This window comes from Salvelinus alpinus, chromosome 19 (genome assembly GCF_045679555.1).
Source record: "Salvelinus alpinus chromosome 19, SLU_Salpinus.1, whole genome shotgun sequence".
NCBI classification, from domain to species: Eukaryota; Metazoa; Chordata; class Actinopteri; order Salmoniformes; family Salmonidae; genus Salvelinus; species Salvelinus alpinus.
Window position 1 is genome coordinate 40,220,355 of NC_092104.1, and position 27,302 is coordinate 40,247,656.

General features: G+C 40.2%; 1 protein-coding gene across 2 annotated transcripts in view; it reads left to right on the top strand.

The window, feature by feature from the left end:
• The first annotated feature begins 3,448 nt into the window (after positions 1-3,448).
• Positions 3,449-27,302, top strand: part of LOC139545579 (nuclear receptor subfamily 5 group A member 2-like) — a 30,137-nt gene continuing 6,283 nt past the window's right edge. The window contains exons 1-6 of one of the 2 annotated variants that reach the window (XM_071353517.1): positions 3,449-3,637; positions 5,713-5,831; positions 5,932-6,073; positions 11,567-12,225; positions 16,323-16,442; positions 17,457-17,604. In XM_071353517.1, the coding sequence (XP_071209618.1) occupies positions 3,616-3,637; positions 5,713-5,831; positions 5,932-6,073; positions 11,567-12,225; positions 16,323-16,442; positions 17,457-17,604 (1,210 nt within the window). In that variant the 5' untranslated portion in view covers positions 3,449-3,615. The remainder of the gene's footprint in view (positions 3,638-5,712; positions 5,832-5,931; positions 6,074-11,566; positions 12,226-16,322; positions 16,443-17,456; positions 17,605-27,302) is intronic. The other variant, XM_071353518.1, reaches the window with a different exon arrangement.

Sequence of the window (27,302 nt, forward strand, 5' to 3'; positions counted from 1 at the left end):
GACTTTTTTTGGTGACATATTTACTCTTCTTTTTTTTCTTTTTTAGATGTGTTACATGTAAAAGAGATTAGCATAAATGCACTTTCACCTATAAAGCAATTGTTTTCCTATCATTTTTTTATCCCAGAGATTCTGCTGTTTTAGCAGAAAATAGCTGAAGAGGGCACAATGAGCAAAATATAAATGATGAAGTCAAAACAACATCGAAGCCCCAATCCTGCTCTTTATTTATTGTCCTAATATATCTCAGAGACAGAGACAGAGTGCTTCTGATGCTGGGGTACCATTGACCTGTAGCCACAGCACACTCGCAAAACAAAAGAGTGCTGGAGACAAACATTAGATAGGCCATATTTCTGCGATTCATTGACAAGAGGCCTAGCCTGGTGTCTGCCTCTGCAGGCCCTCTTCCTCCTCCTCACCCTGTCCTGACAGTGGGCTCAATGTTTGTTTTCTGCCTCTTAGATATAATAATAGGATGTGTTGATAGCCTAATCAGGGACCTTGTTTTGCCTAAACTGAGACCTTGGAGGGTCACTGCCCCATCCTAAGATCCTTCACTGCAGTGGGCTCAGGGCACTATAGGATACATACAACAGGGAGTGTAGGATAGATGTCTCATTAGTCTTAGTCTCATAGAGCTAATGCCTCTATTACAGTTACAGTTAATGCTGCTGGTGCAATAACAACCAATTAGAGTTTTTTTTTCATTACGTCTTTGCAACGGTGAACCGTATGTGAATAGTGTAATTCAAATGTAATATTTTAAACTCCTGCTTTGCACCATCTCATAGGATAATAATCATGTCCACAACCTGCAAACAATGGGTAGAATGGAGAATGAAGCATATGTTTATCATGATTCATGAACAGGAATTCCTAAAGACATACCTTGTGGGTTTTTGTATTTCTCCAGCTATGCAGACCAATTGATACAACTAGAATGACTAGATAACCAAATGCCTGGTGTAGACTTGCAATGTTTCACCACAAACGTTATGAGCTTTTACACATTCAAATAAGAGGGTTTTGACTCGATCTTGGCCTTCATGTCATTAAAATAGACAGGCACTTGAGCACAATATCTTAAAGGTTCAATACAGCCATTTTATCTCAATATCAAGTCATTTCTGGGTAACAATTAAGTACCTTAATGTCATTTTCTTCAATTACAATGGTAAAAAATAACCCAGCATTTCTCAAGCAAGAATTTTTCTAGGACTGTTTGGGAGTGGTCTGAGTGAGGGGCCTAATTGGACGAGCCTAATGAGAGGGATATGTAACCTTATAGTGTGGAAATCTATACAAAACAAAGGTAAATTACATTTTGGACAGCACTGGGCCTTTAAGAATATAGCATCTCTATACAATATCTCCCCTCACCGAACCGATGTTCTAAATCCACATTATAAACTGGGTGGTTCGAGCCCTGAATGCTGATTGGCTGAAAGCCGTGGTATATGTTTGTAACCACTTTATAATAGCAATAAGGCACCTCGGGAAATCCAGTCACTCCGCGTTGCGCCGTGCGTAAGAACAGCCCTTTAGCCATGATATATTGGCCATATACCACACCCCCGCATGCCTTATTGCTTAATTATACAACGGGTGGGTCTAATCCTGAATTCTGATTGTTTAGAACTGCATTCCAGCCGGTGTCTATTCCACAAGTTACCACCAGGCTAAATCTATGACATTAAAATGCTTATTTACTCTGTTCCATCTGACTGCGCAATCCACTGGCTCATCAGTGCAGCCAAGCAATTTATAAACTTGATCTCCACTATGAAAAGCATCTAGACATTATCTGACATTTCTTTAAGACTAACATTTAGTTTTCAACAGCGGAAGATGTGTATAAACTTTGCTGTCTGTCTCTCCAACATTTGCAACATTGTTTCAATATTCAAATTTGTTCATGGCTCTCATGAGGACCGACACAGGAAAGGAAGACCCAGAGTTACCTCTGCTGCAGAGGATACGTTAATTAGAGTTACCAGCCTCAGAAATTGCATCCCAAATAAATTCTTCACATAGTTGAAGTAACAGACACATCTCAACATCAACTGTTCAGAGGAGACTTGTGTGAAAAATATCCAGCTGTCCGATAGCAATGAACATGTTGGGAGTCAGGACTAGACAGACAGGCACACAGCGTTTCTCAGCCAATCGTAATCATGAATCAACTTGAAAAAATGTCAAACGAAACGAAGTGCAGCTAGTTTGCATTCTTTCCAGCTTCAGTTTGAAGTGACTGTGTTAGTTGTGTTGTTGGCTAGGTCCTCTGAACAATAGTGTCAGAGAGAGCCGAACAGATAGAATGAACCGAACAGATAGAATGAACCGAACAGACAGAATGAACCGAACAGATAGAATGACCCGAACAGACAGAATGAGCCGAACAGATAGAATGAACCGAACAGATAGAATGAACCGAACAGATAGAATGAATCCAGCCGGCTTAGGTAGCAACCCTCAATTTGTGTTGGCACTATATCTTGTGGAAGGATTAAATAATATTAATAAATTCATCAAAATAACGTTTTTAATGAAAATATGTCAATCATTATTTGAATATGTTGGTAACCCGTTGTACAAAAGTGATAATGCACTCGAAGCCGGTGTTATTGTCATGGTTTGCCAGCCCTCGACTACCTCTTGGGCCTAACCCATGCCAATATATCCTCCTAACACCGGCTTCTCAGGCATGATCACTTAATTGTACACACCACTCTGATTAACACAGAACATACTGTATACAGAAGTGGTTATTTCCGACCTAATACAACTGCAGATGTATTTCTTAGAACTCAAGAAAAAAACAGAGTTTTATTAATTTGACTAGGCTACGGTGGTGGCAACAATATAATTGAATATTGACTCAGGTAATTATCATTCCTGATTGTGTAAATGTACAATGTTTGGTTAAACCACTAAGTTCAAGTTCTCCCTTGGAGTTTATCCTCGGGAATTGTAGATAGATGGTAGTGGTTCAGATGATTATGTGTGCCTCTATGGTCACTGAGGGGCTTGCATTACACAGTGCATTGACCTACTGTCATTAGATTTCTGAGGTATATTAATGACATATTTTCTACAATTGTAAGGCGAGTATGCCAGTTTCACAGTAATAAAACATTCATAATTACATTAGCTGATGGAACTGCCATACACAGTGCTCAAGGATAGACAATACAATATGGATTGTTTGAAATATGTCAATTTTCTGGCATATATGATACTGATGAGGTTGAGGACACTGATAGCCCCGTACGATACACTGTGTCTGTATGTGTGCATCTCAGTTATTGTATTGCTTGGATTGTGAAAAAAGGGCGCATCGTCGTATCCGTAGTCGTCACATGACATGTCGATGACCAATAAGAACTTTAGTAACTTTTTTGCTATTTAATAAAGAAGGAAGAGCAAAGACAAAGCTGGAAATGACTGCAGTTATTCGTGGAGATCCCCATTTTCCTAAATCATCTGTTTTTAGGCTAAGTATTTGTTTTGTATATTCGGATTTTATAGGCTATCCAAAGTGGCCAAAGTTTTGCAGCGTCTTATTTAAGGTTTTATTATCGTCGACGTCTGGCCTACCTCATAGGTAATCAAATGTTGGGAGAAAAGGCACAAGGTAAGTCTAATAATCCGCTAGTTGAATCTGTACAATTGTCTTAAATTTAGGATATGCCAACATTAACTTAGTAAACCCACAGATAGGCGTATGCAATATTTTATACATATAGCAATATGCCTCTAATGTTTTGTTGTAGCAAGCCCATTTCGAATAGCCTATTTAAAGTCATTAAGAATGAGATTTTAATTTTAATAAAGAAATTCTGTCTGCACTTCCCATATTTGTGGCTAGGCCGTAAAGCATAATGCATCCTGACAAATATTATATAAACCTTATGCATGCCTTCAGTAGGCGATCTGAGAAATAAGCTATTCAAACGTATTTATACTTGAACACTTTTATTTTTTGTTTGTTTGGCTTTTTTCATGTCTCAGTAAGAAAAATAAGAAAAATATTACGCTAGCTACCTAGTTTGGCGCATTTGAAATCAAAGTGGTACAAAATGAAATGCTTCCTCTCCACATCTGAACTTGAGGTATAGAGGAGGCAAATAGATTTGCATAATTGCCAGAGCGGCAAATAGAGTCAGTGTGAATCAGTGAATCTAATTTAATTCTACAAAATAGCTTATACCCACACAAAATAATTAAGCCTACTTATCGAATATAACCTAATCTTCCTATTTTGTAATTAATAATTATAAAAAGATAGTTAATAGACTAACGCTCCTTGTTGAAATGTATTGTTGAAACAGCCTTGAAATATAATTAAGTCATATGCAAAGGGTCTGCGTTTCCTTTTCTAAATCTACCTAGCATATATCTAAGGCCTATTGATGTGAAAGTATACGTTTATCCTTTGATGCGTAGGCTATAGGCCTACTCATTTCTTGTAAAAAACAATATTGCTGTTCACATCAATATGGCCTAATTTATTCACAGAATTAAAATGAATAACGAAAACTGAAACGACTGATGATTATGATAGTAGTAATATCAATAACAACAAAAAACATGAATAATAACAGTAATTGTAATAACGATCGATAAAGCCTAACAATGCTACATAATGTTAATATTAATATTATTAATATTAATAATCATACTAATACGATTAATAAGAAAATACTACTAATAATAGGCCTACTAATAATATTAATAGTAATGGCTAATATCACCTTCGGTCATCCTCTGTTCCTTTTTGATGGCTCACGGCGTTCTCCTTCAGATTTGACATCTCTAACCGTTTATTATGTTGCAAGAAAGAGTACACCGTACCGCTTAGGTTGTTTCCTAAATATAGGTGGTCGCATCCACCGCTCATTGACCAATCTCCCAACAGAAGAGCCTTGAGTACAGGACCTGTGCGCGTGTCGAAGGCTATGCGTGCGAGGCGTATAAAGACAGAAGACTACTGAAGCTGAAGCGCGCGTGGCCGTGTTGTGTGTTTGGATTATAAAACGCGTTATTCTATCCTGGTTTGGGGCATTTCATGATTAATAGGATTAAGCACTTGGAAGGATGGGACAATCAAGGTATCCATCTATGCGTCTTATATTTGGTGTCTTTTGGGCTCAATGAATCTGTCTAATCATGTGCCTGTTTAATTTTAGGATAATGCTGGTTGCCCCTAATAGACGTAACATAAAAATTAAATTGAATTCAATTGGATTTGTATAAACTATTAATATGAAAATGGTATGTAGGCTCGCATACTGTATGGAATCATCCGTCTTATTTTTGTGAAATAGACTAAAACTATTCAGCCAATCAGCTCTCATAAAAATGCGAATTTCACTAGATCAACTATTTATCATGTTCAATGTGGAAATCAATAAACTTCTGCATTCTTCCCCTATGTGCATTATGATTTGTCAACCCATATTAAGATCATAATTATCATTAGCCAAACTTGTTTTTGTTAGGTTTTAGGACTATTGGAATTAAGTTTGATTTAAAACAGACATTTTTTGTCACAACTACTATGAATCCTGCAATTTCGTCCTGCATTTTACAATGTGTAATGGGCAGTAAATGCATTCGATTAAGAAACGGTACATTATTTGAATTAATTGATTAATGACATCCCTGCGTCACCGTTTTCCTTGACCCTTGATTTTATTCGCTAACTAGGCGTCCCTTTGAAAGTAATGGACTACACCTATGATGCCGATTTGGAAGAATTGTGTCCTGTTTGTGGAGATAAGGTCTCAGGATACCACTATGGACTCCTTACATGTGAAAGTTGTAAGGTATTTTCATTTGGAATTACTCATTATTTATAATGTCCTTTCCCCCCCTTGTGTTTGTGGGTATTGTGGCCCGTCAACCTAATGTAGATATTTTCTCCAGGGCTTCTTCAAGAGGACAGTCCAGAATAATAAGAGGTACACTTGTGCAGAAAACCAGGAGTGTAAAATAGACAAAACACAGCGGAAGAGATGTCCCTTCTGCCGATTCCAGAAATGCCTCAATGTTGGCATGAGATTAGAAGGTATGGTTCTCCTCATCATTTTACCCCTTAATTTGACGTTATCAGTGAGAGCATTTCAACATTATTGTCCAGAAGAAATATGCCCTTAATGTTGTGGCATATTTTTCCATATGCAAATCAAATCACATTTTATGACTGTAGATCTATTTGCATTTTTTTTTAAACAATTTGCTATTCATCTAAAATATGTAAATTTCTTCTTTATGGTCAGTAGGCCTACACTAAAAATTAAAGGTATCTGGAGCATACTAGGGGTTCTTCAAATTGAAACTGTGGGGAACCCCTATAAGTTCTTCCAATAACCCCATTTAATGGATCCTCAAATAACCCTTTGAAGAACCTTTTGGGGTACATTTCTGAACTATCCCCCCTTTCCTATTATTATTATTAATAATAATATACATTTAATATATTATTATTATTATTAATAATAATATAATAACACACTTTTTTGTTGTCAGTCTTTATTTCGATTTTAGTGGCAAAGCAGAATAAAAATATCAAAATATGATGTAAACTCCGAGCAGAGCCCCAAGTTCAATGGGCATACCCTCTGGCATGTTGATGTTCATGTGTTGATATTCTGTGTATCCATAGTCAGAATGATTTTGCAGTGCATGGTGATCGAACAGGTTTCCTATTATATTCATCAGAGGTGTAGGGAGAGTGAATCCAAAACATTGTAATTATACAGAGGATTAACAAAACATGCACATGACAGTATTCACCTTGGCTTTTGTGGTAAATGTGAATGAAAAAAACTTTTTGATAATGTTTTTAACACACATACCTTGTCCATAATGTAGAGGCCTATGGGATTTTCATTGTATAACATACCAATACCAATTGATATTCCTTTGTACACTACCGGTCAAAAGTTTAAGAACACCTACTTATTCAAGGGTTTTTCTTAATTGTTACTATTTTCAACATTGTAGAATAATAGTGGAGACATCAAAACTATGAAATAACACCTATGGAATAATTTAGTAACCAAAAAAGTGTTAAACAAATCAAAATATATTTTATATTTGAGATTCCTCAAATAGCTACCCTTTGCCTTGATGACAGCTTTGCACACTGGCTATGATGGCTATGATGAAACTGGTTCTCATGAGGACCGCCACAGGACTGGAAGACCCAGAGTTACCTCTACTGCAGAGAATAAGTTCATTAGAGTTACCAGCCTCAGAAATTGCAGCCAAAATAAATGCTTCACAGAGTTCAAGTAACAGACCCATCTCAACATCAGCTGTTCAGAGGAGACTTGTGTGAATCAGGCCTTCATGGTCGAATTGCTGCAAAGAAACCACTACTAAAGGGCACCAATGAGAAGAAGAGACTTGCTTGGGCCAAGAAACACGAGCAATGGACATTAGACCAGTTTGTCCTTTGGTCTGGAGTCCAAATTGGAGATTTTTGGTTCCAACCGCCGTGTTTTTGTGAGACGCGGTGTGGGTGAACGGATGATCTCCGCATGTGTATTTCCCACTGTAAAGCATGGAGGAGGAGGTGTTATGGTGGGGGGTGTTTAGCTGTTGACACTGTCAAATCAAACTTTATTTGCCATATGCGCCGAATACAACAAGTGTAGACTTTACCATGACATGCTTACTTACAAGCCCTTAAATAACAATGCAGTTCAAGAAGGAGAAAATATTGACCAAGTAGGCTAAAATAAAAAGTAACACAATAAGAATAACAATAATGAGGCTGTATACAGGGTCACCGGTACCGAGTCAGTGTGCAGGGGTACAGGCTAGTTGAGGTAATCTGTACATGTAGGTGGGGGCGAAGTGACTATGCATAGGTAACTAACAAACAGCGAGTAGCAGCAGTGTACTAGGTGGGGGGGGGGTCAATGTAAATGGTCCGGTGGCGATTTTTATGAATTGTTCAGCAGTCTAATGGCTTGGGGGTAGAAGCTGTTGAGGAGCCTTTTGGTCCTAGACTTGACGCTCCGGTACCTGTGATTTATTTAGAATTCAAGGCACACTTAACCAGCATGGCTACCACAGCATTCTGCAGCGATACGCCATCCCATCTGGTTTGGGCTTAGTGGAACGAACACCTCCAGGCTGTGTAAGGGCTATTTTACCAAGAAGGAGAGTGATGGAATGCTGCATCAGATGACCTGGCCTCCACAATCCCCCAACGTCAAACAAATTGAGATTGTTTGGGATGAGTCGGATCGCAGAGTGAAGGAAAAGCAGCCAACAAGTGCCCAGCATATGTGGGAACTCCTTCAAGACTGTTGGAAAAGCATTCCAGGTGAAGCTGGTTGAGAGAATGCCAAGAGTGTGAAAAGCTGTAATCAAGGCAAAAGGGTGGCTATTTGAAGAATCTCAAATATAAAATATATTTTGATTTGTTTAACACTTTTTTTGGTTACTACATGATTCCATATGTGTTATTTCATAGTTTTGATGTCTTCACTATTATTCTACAATGTAGAAAATGTAAAAAAATTAAGAAAAACCCTTGAATGCTTAGGTGTTCAAAAACTTTTGACCGGTAGTGTATGCCTCCTCCTCTGTATACCTGCAGACACAGACACAAAAGTGAGCAGTTCAGTCATCCGCACCCAATACAGCTAGCCTTCAAATTATTCTTATAGCATACAGTTGACGTCGGAAGTTTACATACACTTAGGTTGAAGTCATTAAAACTCGTTTTTCAAACACTCCCCAAATTTCTTGTTAACAAACTATAGTTTTTTGCAAATCGGTTAGGACATCTACTTTGTGCATGACACAAGTAATTGTTCCAACAATTGTTTACAGACAGATTATTTCACTTATAATTCACTGTATCATAATTCCAGTGGGTCAGAAATTTACATACACTAAATTGACTGTGCCTTTAAACAGCTTGGAAAATTCCAGAAAATGATGTCATGGCTTTAGAAGCTTCTGATAGGCTAATTGACACAATTTGAGTCAATTGGAGGTGTACCTGTGGATGTATTTCAAGGCCTACCTTCAAACTCAGTGCCTCTTTGCTTGAGATCATGGGGAAATCAAAAGAAATCAGCCAAGATCTCAGAAAAGAAATTGTAGACCTCCACAAGTCTGGTACATCATTGGGAGCAATTTCAAAATGCCTGAGGGTACCACGTTCATCTGTACAAACAATAGTACGCGTGTATAACCACCATGGGACCACGCAGCTGTCATACCGCTCAGGAAGGAGACACGTTCTGTCTCCTAGAGATGAACATACTTTGGTGCGAAAAGTGAAAATCAATCCCAGAACAGCAGCAAAGGTCCTTGTAAAGATGCAGGTGGAAACGGGTACAAAAGTATCTATATCCACAGTAAAATGAGTCCTATATCGACATAACCTGAAAGGTCGCTCAGCAAGGAAGAAGCCACTGCTCCAAAACCGCCATAAAATGAATGATGAAACAAAAATAGAACTGTTTGGCCATAATGACCATCGTTATGTTTGGAGGAAAAAGGGGGGAGGTTTGCAAGCCGAAGAACACCATCCAAACTGTGAAGCATGGGGGTGGCAGCATCATGATGTGGGGGTGCTTTGCTGCTGGAGGGACTGGTGCACTTCACAAATTAGATGGCATCATGAGGAAGGAAGATTATGTGGATATATTGAAGCAACATCTCAAGACATCAGTCAGGAAGTTAAAGCTTGGTGGCAAACGGGTCTTCCAAATGGACAATGACCCCTAGCATACCTTCAAAGTTGTTGCAAATTGGCCTTTTGGACCACAAATCAAGCTATTGGAGTGGCCATCACAAAGCCCTGACCTCAATCCTATAGAAAATTTGTGGGCAGAACTGAAAAAGCGGGTGCGAGCAAGGAGGCCTACAAACCTTACACCAGCTCTGTCAGGAGGAATGGGACAAAATTCACCCAACTTATTGTGGGAATCTTGTGGAAGGCTACCCGAAATGTTTGACCCAAGTTAAACCATTTAAGGCAATGCTACCAAATACTGATTGAGTGTATGTAAACTTCTGACCCACTGGGAATGTGATGAAAGAAAAAAAAGCTGAAATAAATAATTCTATCTACTATTATTCTGACATTTCACATTCTTAAAATAATGTGGTGATCCTAACTGACCTAAGACAGGGATTTTTTACCAGGATTAAATGCCAGGAATTGTGAAAAACTGAATTTAAATGTATTTGGCTAAGGTGTATGTAAACTTCCGACTTCAACTGTACGTATTCGTACCTCTGTTGATTGATTTCCTTTGAGTTGTGTCCATTTTCTGTTTTACAAAGATTTGCACAAATATGAAAGATAGATGGTATCATCATGAAATAATATCAATTTAGATCATATAAGGGACAAACCTTACCTTAAATTGAGGAGATCTTAAAATTGTTCAGTTAAGTGCCTGCACCTGCTGTCCTTTCACATTCAAATCCAAGTGTTTCAGTTGGGCAGGTAGGTTCTTGCAAGAACCCCCACCCACTAAGGAGGTTCCTCAATGAACCCCACCTCCTATGGGGTTCTTGGAAGAACCTTTTGGGGGCAATTTTCAGTGTCAAGAACCCGAAGGTTCTTCAAAGAACTTTGAGGATCTTAGAAGAACCCTTGTTGAACCCCTACATTTTAGAGTATAGAATGGATTTTATAGCCTGTCTTAGCAATCAGTTGCATCTGGATTGTGAAATGTTTGTGCAAAAGTTGTAGTGGTAGCTTTGTATTAGGGACAGACAACATACAGACTAGAGTGTCCATGTGGCTTAGTGAGGGGCTGGAGCGCGCAAAACATGATGGGGGCCAGAGCGCCATTTTCACCAGTGATTCCCAGGCATGTGATGCGAGAAAGCACCTGTTTCCGTGGAGAAATGACACATTCTTGACTTGCTGATAAAACTCTGGGCTTCTCGCTGATGGTTTTAAGCGTTCTATTTACATCAACAAGCTTAGTGTTACGTAACGTCAAAGGCATTAGCTTATGTTGTGTATAGTAAATTGTCAAAAAGATAATTCAAATGTGTGGTAGAATAAAGGGTCACACTTTCAACTTTCAACAAACTATCTGTTAATGAGCAACTGCTTGCTACAGTTAGAGTTAGGGTTAGGGTAAGGTTTCGAATAAGGGTAAGGGTTAAGTTTAGGGTTAGGAAAAGGGTTAAGGTTAGGGTCACAGCTAGGGTTAGTAGATAGTTAGTTGAAATGCTACTGATACTGTAGTCTATCCAACTAAAGTGTAACCAGAGTATGATACCCTGGCGGTTGTTTTACATTGCTTTCAGGAATTGGTTCAGGAAACTGCCAAACATTCCTGACTAAATTAGGGTATTTTCCTGTGCACTTGTTATGGCTGTATTTTCAATGATAGACGTTTGAATGAGTTTCTCTTTATAAGGACTTACATAAGGAGTTATTTTACATGAGTGACATTTTTCCATGATATTTTTCTGGCTAAAGTAGCCTAGTAACAAATTGCACATAACAGATCCACTGTTGTCGATAGAGGTTCTGTTTCTCAACGTGATGTCTCTTCTTTGACAGCGGTGCGTGCAGACCGCATGCGTGGGGGCAGGAATAAGTTTGGCCCCATGTACAAGCGGGACAGAGCCATGAAGCAGCAGAAGAAGGCTTTGATCCGTTCCACAGGCTTCAAGCTGGATTCTGCTCCTCCACAGCTCTCGCCTGTACAGACTAACTATGGCTTCACCGGCACCCTGCACAGCCTCCCCTCCCTCCCTAAAGGCCTTATGCCCTCCATCCCAGCCTCCATCAACCACACAGACTACGAGGCCAGCCTCTACGGACCCCCCTCCCTGGGGGTGGCCATGCAACCCCATGGGCCCCTGCCCACCCAGTACCAATACACAGCATTCCCCAGCAGGGCCATCAAGTCTGAGTACCCTGACCCCTACACAAGCTCCCCAGAGTCTCTGGTGGGGTACCCCTTACCGGACGGGTACCCCTCCGGTGGCTCCCCGCAGCTTCCCAGCCAGCCCCCCCTCGTGCTGGAACTGCTGCGCTGCGACCCAGATGAGATGCAGGTGCAGATTAAGATCATGGCCTTCTTGCAGCAGGAGCAGAGTGGCCCGGGCAGGCAGGAAAAGCTCAGCACCTTCAGCCTCATGTGTCGCATGGCCGACCAGACTCTGTTCTCCATAGTGGAATGGGCCAGGAGCTGCATCTTCTTCAAGGAGCTCAAGGTAAGCTCCCAGGCTCCAGTCCACAGGGAAACAATAGGCGAGAGATGCACATTGAGAAATGATCCTTATAATCATAATCGCAGTATCATATCTTATCATTGTAAGGATCGTACTTAATAGATAAGTAAAATCAAGAATATTCAAGACAAAATGATAGAGGTAGAGCTTTATCTTTTGGTTACCTGATGTTCTTTCTAAAATGTTGCACACGTACACAGATATTGGCAGTAAAGAATGAAGGCCTGTGTAAAATGATCTATTTATTATGACAGATTGCTGTCATTGTTTCTGTATCTCCTTGTTCCTGGTGGAGGCACTCAAACAGAGCAGCAGTTAAAGAGGTGACACCATAACCTATTCTGTTTCCCTCTGGGTAATGATTTGAGATGCATCACTGTCCAAGCCAGATAGGCCTTGTACTTTAATTCTCTTTGTCAACTGAATGGTGTATTTGAGTTGTGCCATACGGTACAGCACAAGTTATGGCCCCAGTCAAATGTTACTCCCGGACCCAAAGGTGAAAGACATCAATACTGTTGCCGGACACTGTGGTGGCTCACCTGGATATGTTACAAAATACTTTTCTATTTCAAAAAAATTAGAGCGGTTCACCTGCATTGGTATCAGAAGTCTGATGGCACTACGTTGTGATAAGAGCATCTGCTAAATGAAGTAAATATAATTGTAAATGTAAAAATGAAAATTGCAAAGCATGCTGAGAATTATTCTAATGAGCTCCGCCCGACACAATGTCATTAATAATACCCAGTGTGCTTTGCAGTTAATTTTGGGATGTGTATTTTCATATATACATTTATATTTTGATCATTTGGTAGACACTCTTATCCAGAGTGACTTACAGTCAGTGCGTTCAACTAAGGTAGATAAACTACAACATATCTCAGTTATAGCAAGTAAAACGTTTCGGTAACATTTACTGAGAATATTGTTGTTGTTTGGGCCAGTTACTTTCAAATTAAATTCTGTACTTTAAAATACAAAATACATGTATTTTAATTAAATGCATTTGAAAATATAAGTATTTTGTAGTCTATTTTGACACAGTGATCTTCATGGTATTTTGTAATTGTATTTCGTAATTTTTGCCAATCCATAATGAATGCTGACCATTGTTCTTGTAGCACCAGATCTGAATTGAAGCGTGTAATTAGAAGCAACTTTTTGTCAAGTTATTGTTATTTCTCTCTCAGCCTTATCTTAGTGACAGTGAGTCCACTGTGTGGATTATCTGATGGGCTGCACTCCCTGAGTGAGAAAGAAACATGGTACAGTGCCTTCAGAAAGCATTCATACCCCTTAACTTATTTCACACATTGTTGTGTTACAGCCTGAAATCAAAATGGATAAAAAAAATTGTTTTTATCCTCACCATCTACACACAATACCCCATAATGACAAAGTGAAAACATGTTTTAAGACATTTTTGCAAATTTATTGAAAATATAATACAGAAATATCTATTATACATAAGTATTCACACCCCTGAGCCAATACTTTTTAGAAGCACCTTTGGCGGCGATTATAGCTTTGAGTCGTCTTGGGTGTGTCTGTATCAGCTTTGCACATCTGGATTTGGTGATTTTCTCCCATTTCTCCCATTCTTCCATTCTCAAGCTCTGTTAAGTTAGATGGGGAGTGTCAGTGAACAGCAATCTTCAAGTCTTTCCACAGATTTTCATTGGGATTCAAGCCTGGGCTTTGGTTTGGCCACTCAAGGGCTTAGACATTCTTCTTCTGAAGCCAGTCTAGCGTTATTTTGGCTGTATGCTTTGGGTCATTGTCCTGTTGGAACGTAAATCTTCTCCCCAGTCTAAGGTCGTTTGCACTCAGAAGCAGGTTCTCATCAAGGATTGGCCTGTATTTGGCTCCATTCATTGTTCCCTCTATCCTTACCAGTTTCCCAGTCCCTGCCACTGAAAAGCATCTCCATAGCATGATGCTACCATCACCATGTTTCACGGAAGGGATGGTGTTAAACGGGTGATGAGCTGTCCCTGGTTTTCTCCAGACATAGCGCTTTGCGTTCAGGCCAAATATCTATTTTTATCTCATCAAACCACATAATCTATTGCCTCATGCTCTCAGAGTCTTTCACGTTCCTTTTTAATTAAACTCCAGGCGTGCTGTCATGTGACTTTTTCTCAGGAGTGGCTTCAAGGAACTATGTAGTTCTTTCAGAGTGGTCATTGGGTTCTTGGTCACCTCCCTGACCAAGGTCCTTCTTGCCCGGTTGCTCAGTTTGGTCGGACGGCCAGCTCTAGGCTGTCTGGGTAGTTCCATATTTTTTCAATTTCCCAATGATGGAGACGACTGTGCTCTTGGAAACTTTCGACACTCTAGAAATTGTTTTATACCCTTCATCAGATATATGCCGCATCACAATTCTATAGTATAGTTTCTGCTCTGACATACACTGTCAACTGTGGGACCTTATATATATACAGGTGTGTTTATTTTTAAATAATGTCCAATCGATTGAATTGGCCATAGGTGGACTCCAATCAAGTTGTAGTGACATCTCAAGGATGATCAAAGGAAATTGGATGCACCTGAGGTCAATTTAGAGTGTCATAGCAAAGGGGTTTGAATACTTACGTAAATGATACCCGAGTAGATTCAAAAATACCCAAGACGACTCAAAGCTATAATCGCCGCCAAAGGTGCTTCTACAAAGTATTGACTCAGGGGTGTGAATACTTATGTAAATGAGATACTGTATTTCTGTATTTAATTTACAATAAATTAGCAAAAATGTCTAAAAACATTTTTTCACTTTGTCATTATGGGGTATTGTGTGTAGATGGGTGAGAACAAAATCTATTTAATCCATTTTGAATTCAGGCTGTAGCACTACAATATGTGAAATGAGTCAAGGGGTATGAATACTTTCTGAAGGCACTGTATCTTTGTATAGGCTGTGTCAGAGGGATACACACAGGGGCCCGTGACCCCTCACTTTAGTCTTTCAACTGGGTTATTTTAGGAATGGTAGGCCTCTGAGGACCCATGTTCTGATGTAGTGATCAGTGGTCAGGAGTTACTGCAGTATCATCAGTACTATGGTGTAAGACCTGACTGGGGAGGAGAATTCTGCCCCCGGACTCACAATGGTCTGAGACATAACATCAATGATAGTAATCGGGCTTTTGTTTTGAAATAATATCATATTAAATGGTCATCATATCTGATTTGATAAAATGTTCAGTAATCTCATCTAGCTATGGGATTATGCTTATGGAAAATGTGAGAGGCTGTGTGTATGTGAGTGTGTGTGTGGTAAATGTTGTCTGTGTCCTTGTGTGACGAATCCTCCTTGAGAGAAAGTACAGTAGGTTGCTGTGCCCTTCAGCTTCCTTCCCATGACCCCCCCTGATGAATCAAGACGTTTTGTGTTGGTCCTGTAGCTCCAACCGGGAGCAAGATTGGACTTCTCCTCTGGACAGATATATAGTTTCATTCAAGGGGTAGTAATTCTGTCATCCCCGTGCCAGATGAATGTGTGTCCGGGTGCGGGACAACGCTATTAGGGGGCTACAGCAACACTCTGTGTGTCACCAGCTGCAGAGCTGAATTACTGACTGAGGCGTCCTTCGGCTCCCAGAGTAATATGTACTAGCAGTGAGGAGTGTCCAATCACCCCCCCCCCCCCCCCCCCCTTTAATGGGCTGGCTAGTGGGGTGACGGAGGACACGGAGAGGTGAGGAGGTTGGAGAGGTCATCTCTGTGGCTCGTAAATGCAGCGTGATGAGACGCGAGACACTGACACCAGACCCAGACTCTGAAAATATGGCACAAGGACCCTCATCTTCCTCCCTGGGTTTTATAGTCACCCCATTTATCTGTCCACCTAGCTATGTGTGTTTCAGGTGGAACCACACTATCCCATGTGGATGCTAGCTTTTAAGGGGGTTGATGTTAGATTGATGCCTGCTTGAGATTGTAATATCATTGTAGGCTGTTTTATTTGACATTGGGTTTGACATTAGATTGGTTCTCCACTACCACTAAGTTTTGCCATCTGTGTGGAATGAGTTTAAGCTTTGAGGTGACCTGCTGTTTTCTGTCTCTTCTTTGAGGTGGGGGATCAGATGAAGCTTCTTCACAACTGTTGGTCTGAGCTGCTGGTTCTGGACCATGTCTACAGACAAGTGCAGCACGGGAAGGAGAGCAGCCTGTTGCTGGTTACTGGCCAGGAGGTAAGTAGCCTCACAGTTCCAATATAAAACAAATACAATGCTCATACATTCATGAATACCAGAAATACATACACAGTCATACACATATGCACATTCATCATGTAGTCATTACAAATATACAACCTCTATGGATAGCAATAAATATTTGTGTAGATAGATTTATTTTGCAATAATGTGTATCTATACGGTGATTACTGTTATTACACTGTTCCAATGTAATTACCACACATTATTTCAGTGACACAACATAAAGTGAGACTACATCCACAAATAGATAGATAGCCTACTACTGTATGTGGAGACCCTGTGAGTGTGAGGAGTGCCTATCCCTGACCAAGTGATGACCCACACAGATGCCTGCTCTTGTTTTTCCACATTTGGTCATGTTTTGGAGATGCAGAACAGAACAGGAAAAAACAACCATCAGCTGACAGGCTTCAGCTTGTCTCTGCAGCTTGTAACTGACGCCTGGGTCTGGGGAAGAGAGGGGAAATATTTGTTCTTATTTGTCTCTTGTTAAAATGGCATTATTTATTTCTCATAAGACAGCAATGGAAAACAGGTCATTTTTATCTACAGACTAGGTTTGTGGGAGCAGGAAGAAGGTTTATTATTTCTAGAAGCTACTATGGGAATTGGAGGATTTAACATCCAATATGTTACATAACACATAAATCTCATTCATTTAGAAAGTGGTGAGAAACTACAGCTACGGCTGTGATTGGGAGTCCCATAGGGCGGTGCACAATTGGCCCAGCGTCGTCCGGGTTAGGGTTTGACCGGGGTAGGCCGTCATTGCAAATAAGAATTTGTTCTTAACTGACTTGCCTAGTTAAATAAAGGCTAAATATTTTTCATTTTTAAATACAGCTGACTCACTGTATGGCATCTATGTATTTGTACTGAAGCTGTACTGTAATTCAGTACATTTGTACTGTATGTGGTGTGTTTCCGGCACAATTTAAAGCCTGTATACAGCAAAACATCATGTTGTCCTCCGGTGTTGTGTTGCAGATGGATCTGTCATCCATGGGGTCCCAGGCGGGGGTGACTCTTTCAGGCCTGGTCCAGAGAGGACAGGTGCTGGCTGGGAGGCTGCTGGCCCTACAGGTGGACAGGAGAGAGGTTGCCTGCCTTAAGTTCCTCCTTCTCTTCAATCCCAGTGAGTAGACCACATGGATATATATATATATATATAAATATATATATATACACAGTTCCAGTCAAAAGTTTGGACACCCCTACTCATTCCAAGGTTTTTCTTTATTTTTACTAGTTTCTACAATGTAGAATAATAGTGAAGACATCAACAGTATGAAATAACACATATGGAATCATGTAGTAACCTAAAAAGTGTTAAACAAATCAAAATGTATTTTGTATTTGAAATTCTTTAAAGTAGCCACCCTTTGCCTTGATAACAGCTTTGTACACTCTTGGGATTCTCTCAACCAGCTTCATGAGGTAGTCACCTGGAATGCATTTCAATTAACAAGTGTGCCTTGTTAAAAGCACATTTTTGGAATTTCTTTCCTGGTATACAGAACATAGCCCTATTTGGTAAAAGACCAAGTCCATATTATGGCAAGAACAGCTCAAATAAGCAAAGAGAAATGACAGTCCATCATTACTTTAAGACATGATGGTCAGTCAATCCGGAACATTTCAAGAACTTTGAAAGTTTCTTCAAGTGCAGTTGCAAAAACCATCAAGCGCTTTGATGAAACTGGCTTTCATGAGGACCGTCACAGGAAAGGAAGACCCAGAGTCCCCTCTGCCGCAGAGGATAAGTTCATTAGAGTTACCAGCCTCAGAAATTGCAGCCAAAATAAATGCTTCACAGAATTCAAGTGACAGACACATCCAAACAGGAACTGTTCAGAGGAGACTGCGTGAGTCAGGCCTTCATGGTCTAATTGCTGCAAAGAAACCACTACTAAAAGACACCAATAACAAGAAGAAACTTGCTTGTGTCAAGAAACACGAGCAATAGACAATAGACCGGTGGAAATCTGTCCTTTGGTCTGATGAGTCCAAATGTAAGATTTTTGGTTCCAACCGCTGTGTCTTTGTGAGACGCAGAGTAGGTGAACAGATGATCTCCGCATGTGTGGTTCCCACCGTGAAACATGGAGGAGGAGGTGTGATTGTGTGGGGGTGCTTTGCTGGTGACACTGTCAGTGATTTATTTAGAATTCAAGGCACACTTAGCCAGCATGGCTACCACAGCATTCTGCAGCGATACACCATCCCATCTGGTTTGCGCTTAGTGGGACGATCATTTGTTTTTCAACAGGACAATGACCCAACATACCCCCAGGCTGTGTAAGGGCTATTTGACCAACAAGGAGAGTGATGGCGTGCTGCATCAGATGATCTGGCCTCCACAATCACCTGACCTCAACCCAATTGAGATGGTTTGGGATGAGTTGGACCGCAGAGTGAAGGAAAAGCAGCCAACAAGTACTCAGCATGTGTGGGAACTCCTTCAAGACTGTTGGAAAAGAATTCCAGGTGAAACTGGTTGAGAGAATGTCAAGAGTGTGCAAAGCTGTCCTCAAAGCAAAGGATGGCTACTTGAAGAATCTGTAATATGAAATATATTTTGATTTGTTTTGATGTCTTCACTATTATTCTACAATGTAGAAAATAGTAAAAATAAAGAAAACCCTTGAATGAGTAGGTGTATCCAAACTTCTGACTGCTACTGTATATACACTGTGTACTCTACCATATTAGATGATGAATATTAGTCTTATAATATATATATGATTAATATGCCATTTAGAAGATGCTTTTATCTAACGTGACTTACAGTCATGCATGCATACCAGTGACGTGCAGTGAGGTTGGTGGCTTGGTAGGCACTGGCTATTATCAAAGCCAGATTTACTCACAAATAAACCTTGAAGCCCAAGTTCAACATACAACAGATAGCTCTGACAACCAGAGTGACATAGGCTATTAACTGAGATTGACAAACAATTCTCACCAAATGTAAATACCAATGTAGACAAAATACAGAAGCGATAGCCTACGATGGCGACATATTTGATATGATCTGACAAAATGACACTAAGCTCTGCCATAGACCGATGTAGCATCCACAGTTACAACGAATAGGTGGCACTGAAAGACCAATATATGGACACATTTCATCCGCAAACTCCATAGCCTTTCACAATGGATTTACAAATATTATTACACCTACATATATACACTCAGGGCCAGTTTATTAGGCACACCCCCCGTTCACGAAAATAGTTTGCTCCTACAGACAGTGAGTCATGTGGCAGTGGCTTGTTATATAGAACAGGCAGACAGGTATTGAGACATTCAGTTACTGATCGACTGAACATTAAATTGTGCAACACAAGTGACCTAATTGACTTTGAGTGTGGTATAATCGTCCGTACCAGGCTCGGCAGTTCCAATATCTCAGAAACGGCCTGGCCTTTTCACACATGACAGTGTGCAGGGTTTCTTGAGAATGGTGCGGCAAAGAAAAAACATTCAGTTAGCGGCTGTCCAGTGGGCGAAAACAGCTCGTTGATGAGAGAAGTCGAAGGAGAATGGCAAGAATCTGGCAAGCTAATAGGCGGGCCACAAACAGGCAAATAACGGCGCAGTACAGCAGTAATGTGCAGAACGGCATCTTGGAATGCCCAACTCATCGGTCCCTGTCAAGGATGGGCTATTGCAGCAGACAATCACACTGGTTTCCACTACTATCAACTAAAAACAAGAAGAAGTGGCTCCAGCGGGTACGCGATCACCAACCCTGAACATTTGAGGAGTGGAAAAACATTGCCTGGTCCGACAAATCCTGGTTCCTGTTGCGTCATGCTGATGGCAGAGTCAGGATTTGGCGTAAGCAGCATGAGTCCATGGCGAAATCCGGTCTGGTGTCAACGGTACAGGCTGGTGGCGGTGGAGTGATGGTGTGGCAAATGCCCCAAAGCATTCCGGCTGTTCTGTAGGCAGAAGTGGGGTCTGACCCAGTAATAGATGGGTGTACCTAATAAACTGTAATTAAAAAGTGTAATTAAGTGTAATTAATAAGGGTCTAACTAAATGATCATGTCAAGAATCTAAATGACTGAAAAATGCCATTCAGAACGTCAAAAAAGTGTCTCATCAAAACAAAAATGTTGCTTGATAAATCAAAGGGATGTTGTCCGTAAATCCAAACCATAAACAGCTAGTCTACTTTAGGAAATGAAATACATATTAAAGCAACTAAAGTATAGACAATGGTGAAAATGAGGAAGTAAGCTACAAAGTACAATCTTTTATAAAGGTACCTGAAAGGACAGCGCCTCGGGGGCTGTCTTATCATGTGATAGTCTACAGGTTAACTCCGTGGTGCTGAATGGAGAGCAGCACTATTCCGATGTTCATTCAACAGTAGCCTAACTCGCAAAAAAAAATATTGCATTTAAGTCTACCTTTACTTGTAAATGAAGGACAACAGGGTGAACCTCTTGGTAACAGCGTTGTATAAATCTTATTTAATCCTTTGGAGTTTGAAAAGTCTCTCAGTCTCAATTGACATGAGGACCAAGGATGCTGCAGTTGTACTTCCCCAACACTCCCAATACATCATCAGCAAAGGCCGTAGCTCGTTTGTCATGCTTACATCATCAAATCCCCAAAGTCACATAACGCAACATGACAGAGATCTGGGCTTTGTTTGTAACATCTTTGGTCTCATCTACTTCTACCGCTTCAAATGGGCCTGCATTAGGAGGATGTCCTTTCGAATCACATCACTGACTGCTTCAATCAAATCATTCTGTATTCTGTTTGATGTACCCAAAAACACTGTGGAAGTCTCCAGGTGTCTAGCTAACCTTTCATCTTTTTCAGCAAAGGTATACAATAACGCCACATAGTTGCTATGATTACATGAGCTTGTACTCTAATCATTACCGTGAAATTCAAACTCTTGTTTCCCTCGGTAGCATGTTGCTCTAATAAGGTCCTTCAAAATGTTTTCCCGGTAATTGATTGCATTTTTTAACATTCGTGCTCATAGCCTTCTGCCATGTGCTAATTGCTGCGCTTATGTGAAAAAAATGACCTAATAGGTTATGAACATTTTAAGCTAAACGATAACAAAATGTTATGCATGTGGTTGTATTCATTTAGGATTTCTCGCATCCCACAACTGGCCCAGAATATGTTTGCCCAGAGTATGTTTGGAATATTTATTTATTGCACAGAAGGACAAGTTGGCCAACAGAATAGGTAAACTTTTGTACTATGGGGGATAGTAGATTGACATAGGCTAGTGCTTTTGCTGTTCATCAGGCCTACTTTTGTTGGCTGACTAACAGTAGGCTAAACGTGGACAGTTCTAACATCTTCAATATGCGCCTCGGAATTCGATAAGAGGGACCCGCGCAGTTACGTCCCGAATGTGTCTGTCTTCATTCACTTGTAGCCTACTTCTTTGCTAAAATGCCTGTGAGAAAGGACACGATTACGTGACGGCATTGGCTACATCTGAGAGAGCAATGTGTGTGAGAGGTGCTTCGGAGCACCGCAGCCGGGAGAAGGGGATTATGGGCGGGCCGTAGGGGGCCTGGCCCGACGTACTGCACCTTCTTGCCCATCCAAATACAATACTGAAATATACACTACCGTTCAAAAGTTTGGGGTCACTTAGAAATGTCCTTGATTATTTAAAAAAAGCTATTTTTTTGTCAATTAAAATAACATCAAATTGATCAGAAATACAGTGTAGACATTGTTAATGTTGTAAATGACTATTGTTGCTGGAAACTGCAGATGTTTTATGGAATATCTACATAGGTGTACAGAGGCCCATTAACAGCAACCACCACTTCTGTGTTCCAATGGCATGTTCTGTTAGCTAATCCAAGTTTATCATTTTAAAAGGCTAATTGATCATTAGAAAAACCTTTTATAATTATGTTAGCACAGCTGAAAAATGTTGTCCTGGTTAAAGAAGCAATAAAACGGGCCTTCTTTAGACTAGCTGAGTATCTGGAGCATCAGCATTTGTGGGTTCGATTACAGGATCAAAAATGGACAGAAACAAAGAACTTTCTCCTGAAACTCGTCAGTCTATTCTTGTTCTGAGAAATGAAGGCTATTCCATGCGAGAAATTGCCAAGAAACTGAAGATCTCGTACAATGCTGTGTACTACTCCCTTCACAGAACAGCGCAAACTGGCTCTAACCAGAATAGAAAGAGGAGTGGGAGGCCCCAGTGCACAATTGAGCAAGAGGACAAGTACATTAGAGTGTCTAGTATGAGAAACAGACACCTCACAAGTCCTCAACTGGCAGCTTTATTAAATAGTACCCGCAAACCACCAGTCTCAACGTCAACAGTGAAGAGGCGACTTCGGGATGCTGGCCTTCTAAGCAGAGTTGCAAAGAAAAAGCCATATCTCAGACTGGCCAATAAAAATAATTAAGATTAAGATGGGCAAAAGAACACAGACACCGGAAGGAGGAAGATTGGAAAAAAGTGTTATGGACAGACTAATCTAAGTTTGAGGTGTTCGGATCACAAAGAAGAACATTCGTGAGACGCAGAAAAAACGAAAATATGCTGGAGGAGTGCTTGATGCCATCTGTCAAGCATGGTGGAGGCAATGTGATTGTCTGGGGGTGCTTTGGTGGTGGTAAAGTGGGAAATTTATACAGGGTAAACGGGATCTTGAAGAGGAAGGTCATCACTCCATTTTGCAACATCGTGCCATACCCTGTGGATGGAGCTTAATTGGAGCCCATTTCCTCCTACAACAGGACAATGACCCAAAGCACAGCTCCACACTATGCAATAACTATTTAGGGAAGAAGCAGTCAGCTGGTATACTGTCTATAATGGAGGGGCCATCAACCCTATTGAGCTGTTGTGGGAGCAGCTTGACCGTTTGGTACGTGAGAAGTGCCCATCAAGCCAATCCAATTTGTGGGAGGTGCTTCAGGAAGCATGGGGTGAAATCTCTTCACATTATCTCAACAAATTGACAACTAGAATGCCAAAGGTCTGCAAGGCTGTAATTGCTGTAAATGGACGATTCTTTGACGAATGCAAAGTTTGAAGGACACAATTATTATTTCAATTAAAAATAATTATTTATAACCTTGTCAATATCTTGACTATATTTCCTATTCCTTTTCCAAAATATAATTTCATGTATGTTTTCATGGAAAACAAAGACATTTCTAAGTGATCCCAAACTTTTGGATGGTAGTGTATATCATTTATTTCACCGAGACGCGCACCGACAAAAAGGCGCATCAATCTCAGATAAAGCATCCGTGCGAGCAAAACAGCCAACCCCTGTTTTCGCAAGTGTATAGTCTATGCATCTGATGCTGTCTGGACAAAAATAGTATTGCATGCCATATTATTTCTGGCCAGACAGCGTCAGATACATGTGCTACAGATAGCAAGACAGAGGGGCATGTAAAATATGTGTGAAGGTAATGTGTCTTGAGTATAATTTAAAATGTTTATGCAAGAAGAAGGGGTGGGGTGTGTGGCGAAGATATGCCATTTCTCTCCCCAAAATACATGCACTCAGCTCTCCGGAATGTGTTTAGCTGTCTCCCGCCAATTCTTGTGCATAATTGTTTAATTGTGTGAATTGTTGCATATATTACATATGTCACCGGTAGGCCTAGTAAATGTACCGTTAAAACCTGTAATTTGGGTACATTAATTTATGTTAATGAATGTATCAGTTACAGTAATTTACTGTCCTCAATCTCGGAGTGGAAACGTTTGCAGAGTTCGTAACCTGCTACACTTGTGAGAAACATTATCACAGTGCTATGTCATTTATCACAGTGCTACACTCTAAAGAGAAAAGTTTCCTTGAGTATCCTTTAGGGGTTCTTCAAATTGAAACTGTGGGGGAACCCCTATAAATTATTCAAAGAACCCCTTTTAATGGATCCTCGAAGATCCTTTTGAACTACCCCCGCCCCCCCATTATTATTATTAATAATAATACGCATAACAATAACACAATATTTTAGTTCTCAGTGTTTAGTATGACTTTAGTGGCAAAGCAGAATAAAAAAATATATATATATGACGTAAACTCCGAGCAGAGCCCCAAGTCAAATTGGTATTTCCTCTGGCGTGTTGATGTTAATGTATTGATGTTCTCTGTATCTATTGTCAGACTGATTTTGCAGTGAATGGTGATCAAACAGGTTTCCTGTTATATTCATCAGAGTTGTAGGAAGGGTGAAGTCTGTGAATCCAAAAAATAGTAATTATACAGATGATTAACAAAACGTGTACAGGACAGAATTCATACCTTGGTTTATACCTTGGTTAATACCTTGGTTAATGTGAATGAAAAAAAAACAGTTTTGATAATGGTTTTAATACACATACATTGTCGATAATGTAGAGGCCTATGGGATATTCATTGAAGAGGTAAGGGAGGAGGATGGTACATGTGATCAGCATAACATACCAATACCAATTGACATATCTTTGTATGTCTCCTCCTCTGTATACCTGCAGACACAGACACAAAAGTGAGCAGTTCAGTCATCTGCACCCAATACAGCTAGCCCAACATTCATATAGCCAAGCATCACACAGAACACATCCACAGCCAAACTCATTCCATAAATCAGTCTAAATAACAGGTTGCGCTGACAAAAAACAAAACATAAGTGAGCAACCTAACAGCTAGACTAGTTTACAATCCTCAATGTACTTGTTACAGTGTACAGTATACAAGAACTGGAGCACATTACTTGACAAGTTGTTTACTGTTTTTGACAAATCACAAAGCAAATAAAATGTTTTCACCTCACAGATCATCACACCAAATACAAGCCTACTGCCTAGCCTAATCGTAGCGAGACACGCTAAACAGGGATAAAAACATTTTAGTGGGGCTTCATTTAATTTGTGTTTTTTTTTCAAGTCCATGGGGTGTAGAAATGGGGGAAGGTATCGTGGGGGGATATGATGCAGGAAATATTACTTTGATGGGGGATTTATCAATAAATGCGGGGCAAACACAAGAGCAGTTTATACGCTAAATAAAAATAAAACCCCTGGAAAGGGGGGTCTGAGCTGGCAACCCTGAGGTACCAAAGTTACAATCTGATGCAGAGTTCAAAACAACTGGGAAATCTCATAGTTCCGACTTCAGTGCGTTCAAGACAACTAGGAACTCAGGAAAAATTAGCTCTGACTGGGAAAAATCACTTTGACCGGTCATCCAACTCGGAATTCCAACTTGGGAACTCTTTCTAGAACTCCGACTTTCTGACCTGAAGGTCATTGACGTCATGATTTTACCTAGTATTCACAGTTGTCTTGAAAGCACCATAAGTCAGTTGAGTGGTCTATCCCTTGTTATAACATCTTTGGTCTGACAGACGCTTACATGACAACCAGAATGCATTGTATGATGTCAACAAACATGGCACTGCAGATAGCTGGCAAATAGCTTAGCATTAGCTCATCATCATCAGTACAACATTCAAAAAAGTATTATACACACATCATATGTGTCCATTACAATCTATGCAAGAATCGTAATGCATGATTTGTCACCAGTACTTGAAAACGTGTTAATAAAACAGTAAATACATTATGATCCATACATACATATGGTGTGCTACAGCAGAAATGACAACATGATATACAGAAAATAAGCAACTTACTTTGATAGGATCGCACACATGTCCAAAGTCCCATTTGTAAGGAAAACAACAAAGAAGGCAATGCTGGCGCCAGCCAGAAAATGTGCTGGGGGAAAATGTTTGTGCAAGGCCTGTTCTGACTACAGATGCGCAATGTCTTCATACTTGATCTTGGGAAACACTAGGGAAGTGATTGGGCTCTTGTTGAAGAGAGAAGTTTGTCCGGACAATTTTCAGTGTCAAGAACCCTAAGGTTCTTCGAAGAACTTTGAGGATCTTAGAAGAACCCTTGTTGAACCCCTAATTTTTAGAGTGCTACGTCATACCAGCCGAATTTCTGCCTGCTTGAACGCCAATAACTCAGATACACATGAAAACATGAAATTACCCAAGGAATCGATGGAACATCACTCATAGATGCACAAAAACAATATTACATCCAAAATGGGTGAACCTGTCCTTTAACTCATCACTTCCACCATTAATAAAGTGAGCTTCTCCCTCATTTTTTTTCACCTCACACAGTAAGTCAACGAAGTCTGTTTGTTTTAACATCCATTGAGAATGATAATAGTTCCTCACAGTATTTGAAAAATCTTTCCAACACTCTCCTGGCCTCGATAATTACCAACCCTCGATGTGAAAGAGCAAAATATTGTGATCTGATGATCCCGTATCCAGTGGAAACGTCATAAAAAAACAGCTGTCTGTCCCGAGCTTACTGGTGCAGGAAAGTCTGAGGGCCCAAAATAGGCTAGTTGATACAATGTTGCAAGTTTGCTAGTGACAGCTTTGGGCTTGACCCAGTTGAATGATTTGATACGTTGTACTTCACTAGCATAGCTAAAGTCAAGACAGATAGAAAGGGAGGCAGACAGAGTAGATAGATTAATGCGATTGAAAGAAACGTGAACTTTCATCAGGGTTTTTTCTACTGTTTATTTGTCGGCTTAGGCCTATGTATTTGATGATGGAAGTTATAGGCCTACTGCTGCATTGACCTATACGCTATCTCTTAGTTACATGCAGCCATTTTTTCCCCCGCCATTGGATCACAATGTGTTTCAATGTGTCAATATAGCAGAGGCTGGTGCTCTCGCACTAGTTACATTTTTGTCATTTTAATTAAGATTTTTATGATTAATCACATGACAATGATTTTGAGAAATGAGAACATTATTATTGAAATGAAACTGT